The 14,907-nt window shown below is 42.0% G+C and overlaps 1 protein-coding gene across 6 annotated transcripts in view; it reads left to right on the top strand.

Annotated features, from left to right (window-relative positions):
• ZRANB3 (zinc finger RANBP2-type containing 3) overlaps nt 1-14,907 on the top strand; it is a 282,012-nt gene that overhangs the window by 199,856 nt on the left and 67,249 nt on the right. For all 6 annotated transcript variants that reach the window (XM_056533788.1, XM_056533787.1, XM_056533786.1 and 3 more), the window contains one exon: nt 4,317-4,818. In XM_056533788.1, the coding sequence (XP_056389763.1) occupies nt 4,317-4,818 (502 nt within the window). The remainder of the gene's footprint in view (nt 1-4,316; nt 4,819-14,907) is intronic.

Genomic DNA, 14,907 nt, shown 5'->3' with positions numbered 1-14,907 from the left:
TTTTGACTAGAGGCTGTTTGACAGCTGAAACCCTGACTAGTCACAAGAGCAGTGGTCCTGTGTCCTTCTGGGTGAATAGAGTGGTGTTTGAGCATGTTGGCTCTTCTGCACTTCCATAGACAGTAACTGGAGCAACAGATTACATGGCTAAATGTCATTATATTAGCAGTGGGGGGGACATGGGACCCCTGTTCTTCTTATCAGTGAGGGTTAAAGCAGTCAAACACTTATTAGCTATCCTGTGGGTAAGTGATGACTTGTAATCTTGGGATAGCCCCATTAAAGCAGTTTTGCAGGATTAGAAAACATAGCTGCTTTCTTCTATGAACAGCACCACATCTGTCCTCAGGTTGTGTGTGGTATTGCAGCTTAGTTTTATTGAAGTGAATAGATCCGATTTGTAATACCACACACAACCTGAGAACAGGGGTGGCACTGTTTTTAGAAGAAAGCAGCTGTGTTTTTCTTGTCCTGGATACACGGCCAGAATCAGCATTTTCTTAGGAGTTAGTGCTGTCGAGTGGTCTTTGTTTTTTTGCCCTGGCTTCATTTTTATTGTGCGTGTCCATTATTTTTGTGCAAATTGTGCCCTAAATCTACTCCTGTAACTGGCTGGCGTAGGGAATGTGTGTAAGCTTTTCACCCTTTTTTTGCACTATCCAGGGGCTTTCTTTCATTTGCGCAAATTTATGAACTGATGTGTGCAACATAATGAATTTTTTTGTGCAGCAATAGGGAAAACCACACAATTTTGCATCAGGTTTGCATCAGGTTTTGTATTGAGAAATCCCCCCCCCTCCCCCCCCCAGGGTTGTCCTAGCATACCTGCATAACATGTCACTTACTATGAGGAGGGTTGGTGCCAGTAGTGGAGCTGGATGTGTGCGGACAGATGGCGGTATGTAGTGAGGTGTTGTATTTATTGTGTGTTCAGAGACGTTCCTTCATGTACATGGCTGTGATGGGATGTCAGCTGAGACGCTTGTTGGAGTATAAGTGAAGACTGCATGCTCTATATACTGCATTAGTGAATATGGAGTAAGCACAAGGGGTCCACTGCTTGGGACTCTCCTTTGGTAGGTGGTGTGAATGCTGAGGGGATACTCATTGAATTTAGTTAACCTTTTGAACACTAGGTTTACCTCCCCTTATGCCCTGTGCAGTGTTTAATATGCTGAGAGTTGTAGTTTTCCTGGCTGAGCAAATGCTAAGTGCCACAATTCCCAGAATGCATTGCATTCCCTCAACTTTTAATCACAACCTTCCCACCCAGCCTTATCTCCTTCCACATCCTTCCAGTTCCCTGCCCAGAGCTGTTGCAGAACATCTAATTTCACAAAAGGCTGATGTTACAACTTCTGCTGTATTCATTCCCAGTTTGCTCCTTTGCCTGGGACATTGTTCAGCACAAAGCAGCATGTTGTAATCACCCCTGATTCTCCCTAAATTTCTCTTAAACTATATAAATGTATAAATGTATTTGTGTATATAACAGGGATGTGGTGGTGTAGCTGTAGGGGCTGTAAGACATAATGACATCACTCGGGGGGGGGGGGGGGGCTAGAGCTCTGAGGCAAGGTGAGCTGCTGAGACAACACACTGACAATAAGACTACACAACTTTGTCAGAAGAGAGGGAGGAGCTTTGAGCTGCTGAGACAACACACTGACAATGAGAAGACTACACAACTTCCTGACAGAAGAGAGAGAGAGAGAGAGAGAGAGAGAAAGAGAGAGGAGCTGGCAAACTGCTGAGACAACACCACACTGACAATGAGAGTACTATACAACTTCTTCTCAGGAGAGAGGGAGGAGCCGGGGAGCTGCAGAGACAACACCCTACTGACAATGAGAGGAATACGCAACCTCCTTTCAGGGGTGAATCACGCAAATACATGCTAAAGCCAGTACAATTTATGATAACAATATATTAGTAAGTCATATATCTTTGGGTAATAGTTTTATTTAAATACAATTTTCTAATATGGGGGAGTACCTATTTAATTATAAAAATCCACAAAAATCTGTATCAGATCCACAGGGTGTAAACATACCCTAGGACTGTGATGAGCTGCAGAGGTTTTGTTACTATGTTCTTGTGCATCCCAGTTTAATCAGACACACCGTGACAGCGAGCGCTCTTCTGTACGACTGCAGCGTCCCATGTCCCTTCTTAATAACAAGTAGTTACCGCGAAGAAAGAAAGCCAACTCATCCTAGCAACTTTACAAATGACTGTGCCCCCCCCACCCCTCCGGGGGCCCGGTCTGTAATAAATAAATTTCTATTCTCAGCTTGTTGTGTATATGTTAATTGCAGCGGCATTGTGTGCCATCCTGAGAAATTAACTCTGCAAAGGTCATCAGAAACTGTTATTAACTTTGCATTGTTTGAGACTGCGGCTCTCTGCTGGGGACGGTCTGCGCCCGCCGCTGGCTGCATGCATTATCGCGGCTGTATGCGGCGAGGGACGGCTGCTGTGTATTCGTGTTTGTGGACAAACAGGGTGAGATGGTAACAGGAGGTAAAAGAGGAGCAGCCGTAGCCAACAGAGCTACATTTTAGGAGACACTTTAGATACTTAAAGGGGTACTAATATCTTCGTTAGTGATATTACAGAAGGTCTCGATGGTTCGGTGTTGGTCTTTTTGCTGATGACACAAAGATATGTAACAGGGTTGATGTTCCTGGAGGGATCTGCCAAATGGAAAAGGATTTAGGAAAACTAGAAGAATGGTCAGAGCTCTGGCAACTGAAATTTAATGTGGATAAGTGCAAGATAATGCACATGGGGCGTAAAAACCATTGGGCAGAATATAAAATATTTGACACAGTCCTGACCTCAGTATAAGAGAGGTATAAGCAGTAAAGAGAGAAGTGCTCATGCCGTTGTACAGAACACTGGTGAGACCTCACTTGGAGTATTGTGCGCAGTCCTGGAGGCCGTATCTCCAGAAGGATATAGATACTCTAGAGAGAGTTCAGAGAAGATACTAAACTAGTCCATGGATTGCAGCTCCCATAGAAATGAATGGCGCACGTGCCATCTGCCAGGTCCCGTTCCAGAGATCAGTTACTTCTCCTGTGGATAAAGGATAAAAGTTAATTGTGGCTGGAGTTCACCTTTAAAAGATTGTCTATACATATCTAAGGGTTTCAATGAATGATGGGAGTTGTAGTCTTGCAACAGCTGGAGCACCACAGGTTTGCACGTTGTAGGCCTGACTAAGACATTCTTAGCACTCTTGTGCTTGTTGTCCCCAACCTGTGGCACTTCAGCTGTTGAGAGACTTCAACTCCCATCATTTTCTGAGCAGTATTTCCTCTATGTGGGGTTCTCCAGCCATTGCAAAACTATGACTTCCATTCTGCTGTGAATAGTATTCCCCGACATGTGGATCCCCAGCTGTTGCAAAACTACAACTCCCATCGTATCAAAGGATTGCATGGCATGATGGGAGTTGTAGTTTTGCAACTGCTGGATGACCTCAAATTGGGAAACAATCTGTAAAACTAAGTAAGAACTTAAAGTGTATAATGCTTCTATATGTTACTCACTAGGTCATGCAGATGCTTTCCATGTGTTTTTATGTGTCTAGATTCGGTTTTCCCTCTGTTCTGCTGCCCAACTATTTGTTTAAGAGTTTTTCTTTAAAACATATATTTTCGACAGTACCATTCACTGCTCAGGATGTGTTGTGTCCGTTGCATGCACTGAGCCCGTCCCACTCACCATTAATTGACTTCCTCCCTGAGTCTGCTGTGCTGTACTAGGTCTCTTCATCCACCTCCTCTCCATTTTCATGTGGCAGTCTGACAGGACAGGAGGGAGCACTGAGGAGTGCTAGTCCCGTCCTCACTTACTGGACTTTGTCTCAGCCTGTGCTTCAGCTAGGACAAAGATGATGCTGCAGTCGGACATGATTATCTTCTGGATGGTATGGGGACCTCTAGTGGTCTTTTATGTAACCCATGATTTCTATAAAGAGAATATTAAAATGTTTTATGAAGTATATTAGAAAGGTTAATGTTTTGCCAAGATGTACAACATATAAAAAGTTTCTGATTCAGGATTCAGTGTCCATTTAAAGGGATTTTGTTAGTTGCTAAAATAGAAATGAATGGCAGCATTGTACTGGGGACCCCACAATATTTTGTCCTCTCCGTATAATGACATGTGATTCCCGCAGCCATGATGTCACCTATAGGAATTTCCCTCTGTTGACCTTAGTGAGTCCAAGCATTTTTGCCCCATATTTTAATGCATAAAAAAAAAGATTTTATATAAAAATATGCATTTTCTTTGTCACTTCGCAGTTTGAGAAAGACAAGCAGCATGACATCCGTTCCTTTTTCTCGCCCAAACCCGATGCTGAAAAAAAGCGCAAGAGAACTGATGGGGAAGAAGAATGCGTTGATTTAGCTGGGGAGATAGACGGCAAAGCTATGGAAGAAGTGTTTGCCACTGAAGCCAAAGTCACGTCGGACAGCAGTGAAGTCGTCGATGTCGATGCCCTATTTCCTGATGAAGACTTTGAACAGGAAGCCAAACGTTTCCGACTGTCAGGCAGCCAGACCCCCAAGTCTACCCCAAAATCTACCCCTAAAAGTGCCAACTCTGGAAAGAGAAAGTCTTGGAGTGGCAAACCTTGTACTTTGTTTTCTTCACCTAAAACGCGTGGTCTCTCTGAAGGAGCCTTACTTACTCCTCCAAGACCTCCACTCTCCGAGAAGCACTGGAACTGCCCGGCCTGTACATACACCAACAATTCCTTGATGCCCTATTGTGAGATATGTGAAAGTCCTAGGAACAAAAGAGGTGAGTGTGTGTAAGAACTATAAGCCCTTCTAGTGATTGTCCAAGTTGTCAAAAATCAAGAAATCAAGCACCGAAATTTCGGCCACCAAAACTTATCAGCCGAAAATGGAATTTCCTGTCGATAATTTACGTGGGCATGGCTTAAAGTAGGGGCGTGGCGTAGAACTTATTTAGGCAAATCCGGTGTAATGAAGAAGCACAGTTAGCTCCTATTATGAGCTTTCTTCATACTGGCTAATGCCGGACATCGCAAAGTTGATTGTGGCATCTAAAATGCAGAAAACCATCTCTGGGAGCTCAGTGGAGTTGATCGGGACACCCGTAGCAAAAACTGTGGGGTATCGATCAGCTGAGAGGACGGGTGGAGGGTCCCTACCTTCCTCCGTGTTGTCCGATCGGTGCTCCAATAATGCAGGCAGTTTCAGCAGCCTGTAGTAATGGAGCGCCGATGACACTGATCAGTGCTGTACTATAGGCTCCTATGGCACAGCATTGATCAGTGTCTGAAAGCACAGGAGTGCATCTGTGGGTTTCCAGCTGTTACAAAACTACAACTTTCAGCATTTCCTACAGTTTTCGGCTTTCTAGGCATGCTGGGAGTTGTAGCTTTGCAACAACTGGAGGCACACTGTGGAAAACACTGTTCTTTGGGGAGAAAAAATGGTAAAATATATAAAGGCAATAAATGTAAAAAATCCCCTCCCCTAAATGTTTACATTACCCCTCTTTGCCCACTTTTTCAAATAAAATAAAGTAATGCTGCATGAATAAATGTCCGTTCTATTAAAAGTGGGCGGGGCAATGCATTTTAGGATTTTTGTTTTTAGCCAGGCACAGCCTAAATTTTTGGTTTCGACCAAAATTTCCCTTTCAGTGCATCCCTAGACACAAGCCAAGGTCAGATGTTGTTCTCTTTTTAAAAGAAAGCGGCCATTATTTTGTTAATTTAAACCTCCCCAAAACTATCTCCTCCAGTATGCCTTGATGCCTGGACAGCCACACTGCCCTTTAGACTTCAAAGTAACAAAAATTTTATGCCATAAGCTCATGAGCTCCATCTAGTGGTGGCTGAAAGGAGTAAGGTTTGCATCCTTTTATTTTCTGCCATTGCAGAGTATTTGGAGCTCTGTTATCAGGAAAATAGAATTGTAAACACTTATTGTCATGTCTGTCGACGTCTGTGTTCACACACAGCCATTTGGATTTGCTTGTGTGTGAACAGTTTTATGTTCCCTGGTCAGGGAATAGTTAATGCCTCTGGCTTTTTCAGCCAATAGCTCCTAGGGTATGTCTATTTAAAGGGGTACTCTGGTGGAAAACTTTTTTTTTTTTTAAATCAACTGGTGCCAGAAAGTTAAACAGATATGTATATTACTTCTATTAAAAATTCTTAATTTAGTACTTGTTAGCTGCTGAATACTACAGAGGAAATTATCTTCATTTTGAAACACTGTGCTCTCTGCTGACATCACAAGCACAGTACTCTCTGCTGACATCTCTGTCCATTATAGGAACTGTCCAGAGCAGCATATGTTTGTTATGGGGATTTTCTTCTACTCTGGACAGTTCTTAAAATGGACAGAGATGTCAGCAGAGAGCACTGTGGTCATGATGTCAGCAGAGATCTCTGTGTTCCAAAAAGAAAATAATTTCCTCTGTAGTATTCAGCAGCTAATAAGTACTAGAAGGATTAAGAATTTTTAATAGAAGTAATATACATATCTGTTTAACTTTCTGGCACCAGTTGATTTAAAAAAAAAAAGTTTTCCACCAGGGTACCCCTTTAATGTCAGCCCAGTTTAGCCTCTGGGCTGGTGATTGACTTCATTATATCCTGACTTGCTAAGATGCTGGACATGCTGCATGGAGCTCTTGGTGAAACACTCTTTGTTTGAGCTTTTAATCTACTATTTTGCTTTAGCATGCACTTTGTATTTTCTGGTTTTAGACATGGTTAGGTGGCATGCTTATAGTGGATTTTAATCGGTGTTTGTATAGTCTGTTTTAGGATTTATATCTCCTTTCTGCTATGTGTCTGTTCACACTGTGTTTGCTCTTGTAGTTGTTTATATGAAGTTCTGTGTTTTATATTTCTGTTTTACTACTGGGTCAGCTTCTGACCACACTGTGGAGTGTGCCGCTGGCCAGTAGTCTATTTGGATTTATTATTAATGGCTACTTCGTTAGTGGAGTGTCCAGTTTGAACAGTGTCCTATGTTGCATCCCTGTTGCCGCTCCATGGGGACTCCTTGTCTACTGGAGGTGTTCGGAATGATTGCTATTCCTGTCTTGTGTTCAGTGCGAACAGTGGTCTATAATTATATCCTGTTGTATCCTTTTTTCTGAGTTGTAACTTGACATCCCTGTTACCTGTCCATGGGGACTCCATGTCTACTGGAGGTGTTTGGAGGGATTGCGATAATTCCTGTTTATCGATAGATCCTGTTTACCTGTCCACCTGTCAGTGGAGACCCAGAGGGAATTGTTATTCCTGTGTCTACCGGAGGTTTTTCTAGGTGATTAAAAGCTTATTCCTGTTTTGTTCTGGAGTATGTTCAGACTTATCCGTTTTCCTGTCATCCGGTGTTTTGAACTCTATAGCCCTCATTTACTAAGAGTGTTGGGTTATTTTCTGAGTGTTATTTTTTCCCCACACAATTTTTTCTCGTATTTATCAATGTTTCGCACATGTCGGGAAAATTCTGTCGCACAATATTAAATTCTGTCGCACAGGGAAAAAAAAGTGTTGCACAGGAAAAATAAGGCGTAAAGCAAATAAATAAAGCAACGTAACTCTGCACCAGGACGTAACTTTACATTCATGGTCGTTAATGGGTTAACAAAAAAAAGGAAATGAAAGCCAAGATAAAAAAAAAAAAAAGAGAGAAATTCCCAAAAAACTAATAAAAAAAAAAAAAAATGAAACATTTAAAAGCTACTGAGGGCACAAAGTAACAGGATTTAAAAAACCCCACACTTTTTAACAGATTCCCCACACCTCAAGGCAGTCGGGTTTTCAAGTTCAGTAATTCATTATTTTTTTGGTGGGTTTTTTAATACAACTGTCGGGTTTTCAGTGAAATGTCGGCAACACGCTCCTAATTATGCAAACCACGCCCCTTTAGACAGTGTTAAAAAAAAAATACTCTGAGTAATTGGAAAACCATCGGGTTTTTACTAGTAAAATGTGTCGCACAAAGTGTTGCAGAGGACGTGCGACACAAATTGTTGCGTCATATAACCCGATAAATAGAGTTGTGGTCATGTTAGTAAATTAGGGCTAATGTGTTTATTAGTTCTTTATTCAGATCTTTGGAGTTCTGTTCACGACAGCTTATCTATAGTGTCCTCTATTCATGACCACTGAGTCCTCTGTTCATGTCCGCTGATGAGTGTCCCTTGTGCTGCTCACTGATCTGTGTCTTCTGAACTTTTTTACTATGGATTTCTTTGTTCCAGTTATGTTTCTGGTTTGTGACCGACTATTTATGAGTATGTTTTTTTATTAGGCACTTTAGTTCAGGGAGGGACCGGCGCCCAGTTGTCGATCCACCGGTTAGGGTGAATGGGCAAGTAGGCATCGAGAGCTGTTTTAGGGTCAGTTTAGGGCTCACTCTCCCTGTCCCCTTGGTCGGTCCCTGACACTTATTATGAAATTATTCAGAACAGCATGGCAGGTAAGAACAAGAACTATTAAAGGGGTACTCCGCCCCTAGACATCTTATCCCCTATCTAAAGGATAGGGGATAAGATGTCTGATCACGGGGGTCCCGCTGCTGGGATCCCTGCTATCTCTGTGCAGCACCTGACATTCGTTTATAGTGCTGGGTGCAAGCGGCGGGGTCGTGATGTCACTGCTACACCCCCCTGTGATGTCACGCCCCCTGATTGACACTATCGGAGGGGGTGGCCGTGACGTCAGGACCCCACCACCCGCTCCTAACGCTTGGAACAAAATGTTCAGAGCGCTGGGGCAACAAAGTACCACTTTAATGACTGCCATGAAAAAAACAACAACATATTGGCAGTCATTAAGAGGTTAAAGGGGGGGTTATGCATAAATAGAAATCCAGAGCTAATTCCAAAAGCAGCAGCACACCTGTCCTCAGGTTGTGTGTAATATTACAACTTGGCATCATTCACTTCAATGGAACTGAGCTGTAACACCACACACAAACTGTGGACCTCCAGCTGTTGCATAACTATAACTCCCAGCATGCCCGGATAGCCAACTATACATTATAAGGATAAATTGAAGAATCACATTGAAAGGTACATCTGGTCTTGTAAAATAGATAGATAGATAAATAAAATAAATGCTCACTATTAATGGGGGGGGTGGGGGTGGGGTGGGGGGGGGAAGAGTTATGGATTATAGAAGGCGAGGAAAAAAAAAAAAAACATTTTCAAAACATTTGCTGTGGTGGGAAGGGTTAAATATCTTGGTGCTGTATTCTAGGTAATAGTAGTCTCATATAGGGGAGACTGTCCCCTGGCATGGAGCTGAGCTGTAAGGTGGGGGTAGGACGGTGTTTCTGAACCAGGGTGCCTGCAGAATACCTCCAGCTATTGCAAAACTACAACTCCCAGCATGGCTGTCTGGGCATACTGGGAGTTGTGGTTTTGTAACAGCTGGAGGCACCCTGGTTGGGAAACACTGTCATATCACTTTGGTTGGATTCGAACCCTGGACCCCAGTAATGCAAGGCAACAATGCTAAGTACTACTGCTTCATGATCCAGGGAGAAAAGGGGGTAGTCCAGTTACAAGGGCCAATAACACTTTTAAGCATTGTGTCCCTTTGAGTGTTATTAAAGGGGTACTCCATTGGAAAAACATTTTTTAATCAATTGGTGCCAGAAAGTTAAAATGGTACTCCCAAAATCAACTGGTGCCATTAAGTTAAACAGATTTTTAAATTACTTCTATTGAAAATTCTTAATCCTTCTAGTACTTATGAGCTGCTGTATGCTCCACAGGAAGTTAATTTCTTTTTAAATTTCTTTTCTGTCTGACCACAGTGCTCTCTGCTGACACCTCTGTCAATTTTAGGAACTGTCCAGAGCAGGATAGGTTATCTATGGGGATTTGCTCCTCCTCTGGACAGTTCCTAAAATGGACAGAGGTGTCAGCAGAGAGCACTGTGGTCAGACAGAAAAGAAATTCAAAGAGAAAAGAACTTCCTCTGGAGCATTCTGCAGCTAAGTACTGGAAGGCTTAATATTTTTAAATAGAAGTAATTTACAAATCTGTTTAACTTTCTGGCACGTTTATTTAAAAAAAAATAATAATTCCACCGGAGCACCCCTTTAATTCCTCCGATAATCCGGGTGTCTGGCGATGATACAATATCCAGTGATCAGTAACACGTATATAATGCGATGCTATAATAAGCTTCATGGCAAATTCATCTTTAAGGAGCCGGATCTCTCGGAGGCAATTGAGATTATGCATATTTCAGATGTTTGCACGGGAGGGGGACATAAGTCCTACCTGAGCATCAATCTGTGAACGTGTCTTCTTGGAAAGTGAAAGGTGCCAATTTCTGTCAAGAACGTATGTTGAGAGCTGCTATGGCATGGCATTAAGCTGGCACAAATGGACATTTCTGATTAATGTCAGCGGGATGTGAATTCAATGGGCAGGAGCAGAGGTCCCGTTTCCATGGCAGCAAATAAGCCTAACATTCATCGCCCTGCTGTTTTCTTTCCCCGTCTGGAGATTTATGATCAAAAGGGCAATGAAATTATAGATTTTTAGTTCTTTCACAGACTAATGATGCTGGGTTTGCATTTCATTCTATCTGCAGTGTGCGCCTGAGACCATGAGACTAAGTTTTCTGCATTCCACAAAAGTTTGCATTGTTCTAGAGAAGTATCGAGTCTGGAGAGAAATTCCTTAAATGGAATCAAAAACTTTTTTTATATGTTGTAAATATATATTTTTTTTATATATAAAGTACTTCATAAAAAAATATATCTCCTTTTTTTATGGAAATCACATTAAAAAAAGACCACCAGGGGTCCCCATACCTTCCTGAATACAATCCTGTCTGGCTGCAGCATTATTTTTGTCTCAGCTGCAGAACAGGCAGGGACAAAGTCCAGGAAGTGAGGGCGGGACTAGCACGCCTCTGTGCTCACTCCTGTCCTATCAGACTGCAGCATGAAAATAGAAAGGAAGAGGTTACAGAGCGACCTGCAGTGATTGGATGAAGAGACCTAGCACAGCAGACTCAGGGATGAAGTGAATGCATGGTGAGAGAGGACAGGCTCAGTGCTCTCCTCAGACACATCACTTCCTGAGCAGTGGATATCAGAATGAGTGAGCAGCAGAAAAGAGGGATTTGTGAGCCAAATATAGAAACTAGACACACAAAAAAGACATGTAAAGCATCTGCATGACCTAGTGAGTAACATAAAGAAACATGTTTTTTTCTGTCACCTGACAGGTACGCTTTAATTCTCAAAAAAGGAACAGGTCCAAGGTGTCTTGGATTTATGACCTATTTTACCTCAGAGCCTAGCGTGGGCAAAATGGCCCAAGTACTTATATTGGCAAATAGAACGGTGCCCCTTTCCTCAAAATCCACCAAGTGTCACAGGGGCAGATTTACCATTACAAATTGCTCCACAAAAAGTGGTGCAAATACCACGCACCACATGTATTGTGTTGCAGACATTTTTCGCTTTTCATATAGCAAAGAGTTTTGAACTTAAAATGCTATAAAAACCTAAAACGCTAAATTCTGGGGCAAATTTATCAGACTGCTACTATGATAAATCTGCCACCTTTTAAGACTATGTTCACAATACTGTTTTCGACATATTTAAGGTCCGTTCGACTCTTTTTATTTTTAGTTGTTGTTTTGTTTTTTTGCACCGAAAGGACCCTGAACAGGTTGAAGCTGAATTTACACCACCGTTGACTTAAATAGACGAGATGTCTCAATCTTTCGTTTATACAAGTTTTCCAGTAATTATCCATTCCTGGTTTTGGCTTTAAAAACTGCATAAAACAAACTTAAAATGGAAACACACCCGAACGCTTTTTTCCAGTGCTGTGGAGTCTGAGTTGGATGAAATTTTGGGTACCTGGAGTCGGCAAACAATGTACCGACTCCTACTAAATTTAGATTGGAATTTTAAAAAAGCAAGTTTAAATGTCCCAATTCACAAAAAGTTATTATTAATGACTTCTGTCTAATGAATACATTAGTGACCGTGAAGAAGCATGCTTTTCATGTGCATCACTATATGGCACGCAACGCACAATTAGGAGCAGCAATACTTATACTTTCCATAGTGTTGTGTTCTGCTGTTACAGGGAACCCATGGGCAACCTAGCCTCTCACTGATAATGTTTTTTGCAGGACTAGAGACACTTATATAAGTGAAGGGAAAGGAGGGTCAATAGTTCAAGACTGAAGCTGTAAACCATTGGAAAAACTGCTGTCATTCAGCTAAGGCTATAAAAATGTATAAACTCGATTGTTAGCTTAAACGTTAAACATGACTATGGGATTCTACTAGGGAAATCATGTTTTATAATAAATGCCCCTTCCTGGATCCTCCCACTGCCCTATCTTCAGCAGCAGATCAGCACACAAACTGTTCAATACAGTAGACTGTTGGCTTCCCAGCCAGTAGTCCTGTGGTAATGACATGTATGTTGCCTTTCTTTCCTTCAAGGAATGTATAAAATACATTCGCATATTAATACAGAGGAGTCAGAAGTACAAAAAACTGCGGAGTCAGAGTTGGAACATTTATCTACCGACTCCACAGCCCTGCTTTTTTCACATGGAATAGTTTAGCATTTGTTAGGCCCCTTTCACACTACAGGTATCATCTTGTAAAAAACCTTATTTTTGCCGGCACAAAAGACTGTACATGAACTAATTTTTGGGTCGACAAAAAAAAAAAAAAAATTGTGAAAAACCGGACGTTAAAAAGTCTATGGGAACCGGTAGTGTTGAGTGGCATAGGCCATATTCGAATTCGCGAATATATGGGCGAATATTCGCATATTCGTAATATTCGCGTTTTATTTTCGCATAAGCGAAAATTTGCGAACGCGAAAATTAACATATGCGAAAATTAGCATATACAAAATTAGCATAAGCGAAAATTCGTATATGCGAAAATGCGCATATGCAAATTTTCGCATATGCGAAAATTCGCACAGTAGTATTAGAGTCTTCTTTACACCACACAAGCTGGAAGCAGAGAGGGATGATCACTGTGATGTGTACTGTGAAAAAAAAAAAAATTACAATATTCGTAATTACGAAAATATAGTGCTATATTCTCGAATATTCGCGAATAAAATTTGCATTGCGAATATTCGCGAGCAACACTAGGAACCGGATGTAAAAAAAAAAAAATTTCAATAAATCTGTTATCAGTTATTGTCAGGTGTTTTAACATCCGTTTTTTTTTTTACAAAAAAAAGGGTTGAAAACATGATAAAAAAAAAACCGGATGTAACTGGTAATAACGGATGAACAACATCATTTTTTTGTAAGAAAAAACCCATTAAAAATAACGGATGATGGTCATCAGTTATCATTCGTTATTACCAGTTACTGCATCCGTTTTTTTTTTCATCCGTTATTGTAAAATAACGGCAGTTAAAAATGCAGGATGATACCTGTAGTGTGAAAGGGGCCTTAGCTGCAACCAGCCTTGGAACTGACCCAAAACAATCCTGCAATCTTTATAACGGGGGTCATGGGCTTCCCTTTGGTCACATGTGCATGCCGATCCATTCACTGTCCGAGACTGCTGAAGATAGCCAAGCTTTGTACTTTACTGTCTCTGGTGATCCCATAGATCACTGCTTCCCAACCAGGGTGTCTCCAGCTGTTGCAAAACTACAACTCCCAGCATATCCAGACAGCCGAGGGCTGTCCGGACATGCTGGGAGTTGTAGTTTTGCAACAGCTGGAGGCACCCTGATAAGGAAACACTTCCCTTTGGCTGTCTGGGTATGCTGGGAGTTGTAGTTTTGCAACAGCTGGAGGCACCATGGTTAGGAAACACTACCCTTTGGCTGTCCGGGCATGCTGGGAGTTGTAGTTTTGCAACAGCTGGAGGCACCCTGGTTAGGAAATACTTCCCATTGGCTGTCCAGGTATGCTGGGAGTTGTAGTTTTGCAACAGCTGGAGGCACCCTGGTTAGGAAACACTTCCCTTTGGCTGTCCGGGTATGCTGGGAGTTGCAGTTTTGCAACAGCTGGAGGCACCCTGGTTAGGAAACACTACCCTTTGTCTGTCCGGGCATGCTGGGAGTTGTAGTTTTGCAACAGCTGGAGGCACCCTGGTTAGGAAACACTACCCTGTGGCTGTCCAGGCATGCTGGGAATTTTAGTTTTGCAACAGCTGGAGGCACCCTGGTTAGGAAATACTTCCCTTTGGCTGTCCAGGCATGCTGGAGGTTGTAGTTTTGCAACAGCTGTAGGCACCCTGGTTAGGAAACACTTCCCTTTGGCTGTCCGGGCATGCTGGAGGTTGTAGTTTGGCAACAGCTGTAGGCACCCTGGTTAGGAAACACTTCCCTTTGGCTGTCCAGGCATGCTGGGAGTTGTAGTTTTGCAACAGCTGGAGGCACCCTGGTTAGGAAATACTGTCATAGACAGTGAATGAAACTGTAGTATGTGCACATTACCAACATTCTGTACCAATGGGAGACTCTAAGACCCCTGTCATCGAGATTGTAGGGAGTCAGAACAGTCACCCCACTCCACCCCTCCCAAATATATATTTATCCCCTATTCTGTATATTTTGGTGAAAAAAAACAAAGAATAATTTCTATAAGAAGTCTTTTGGCCCCAATTATTTTTCTAAGACCAAGTATTTGTTCTTTGTGTTTTGCATCCACATTACAAGTATCCTGCTATCAAACACTATAAAAGTGATAACTAAGCTATAACTGTACCTGCAGCAGGGGGCGCTATATTAAAAGTTTATAATAATAAATGTATTACCCCCTAATCTATTACCCGATTTACTACCCCTATGATGTCACCTCATTAGACTGAAATCCTGATCAGACATCACATTTTCGCTCCAGGATTAGTTACACAT

The sequence above is a fragment of the Hyla sarda genome, chromosome 8 (genome assembly GCF_029499605.1).
Source record: "Hyla sarda isolate aHylSar1 chromosome 8, aHylSar1.hap1, whole genome shotgun sequence".
Lineage (NCBI taxonomy): Eukaryota > Metazoa > Chordata > Amphibia > Anura > Hylidae > Hyla > Hyla sarda.
Note: the sequence above shows the minus strand (reverse complement) of the source record. Positions and strands in the feature narration are given on the sequence as shown.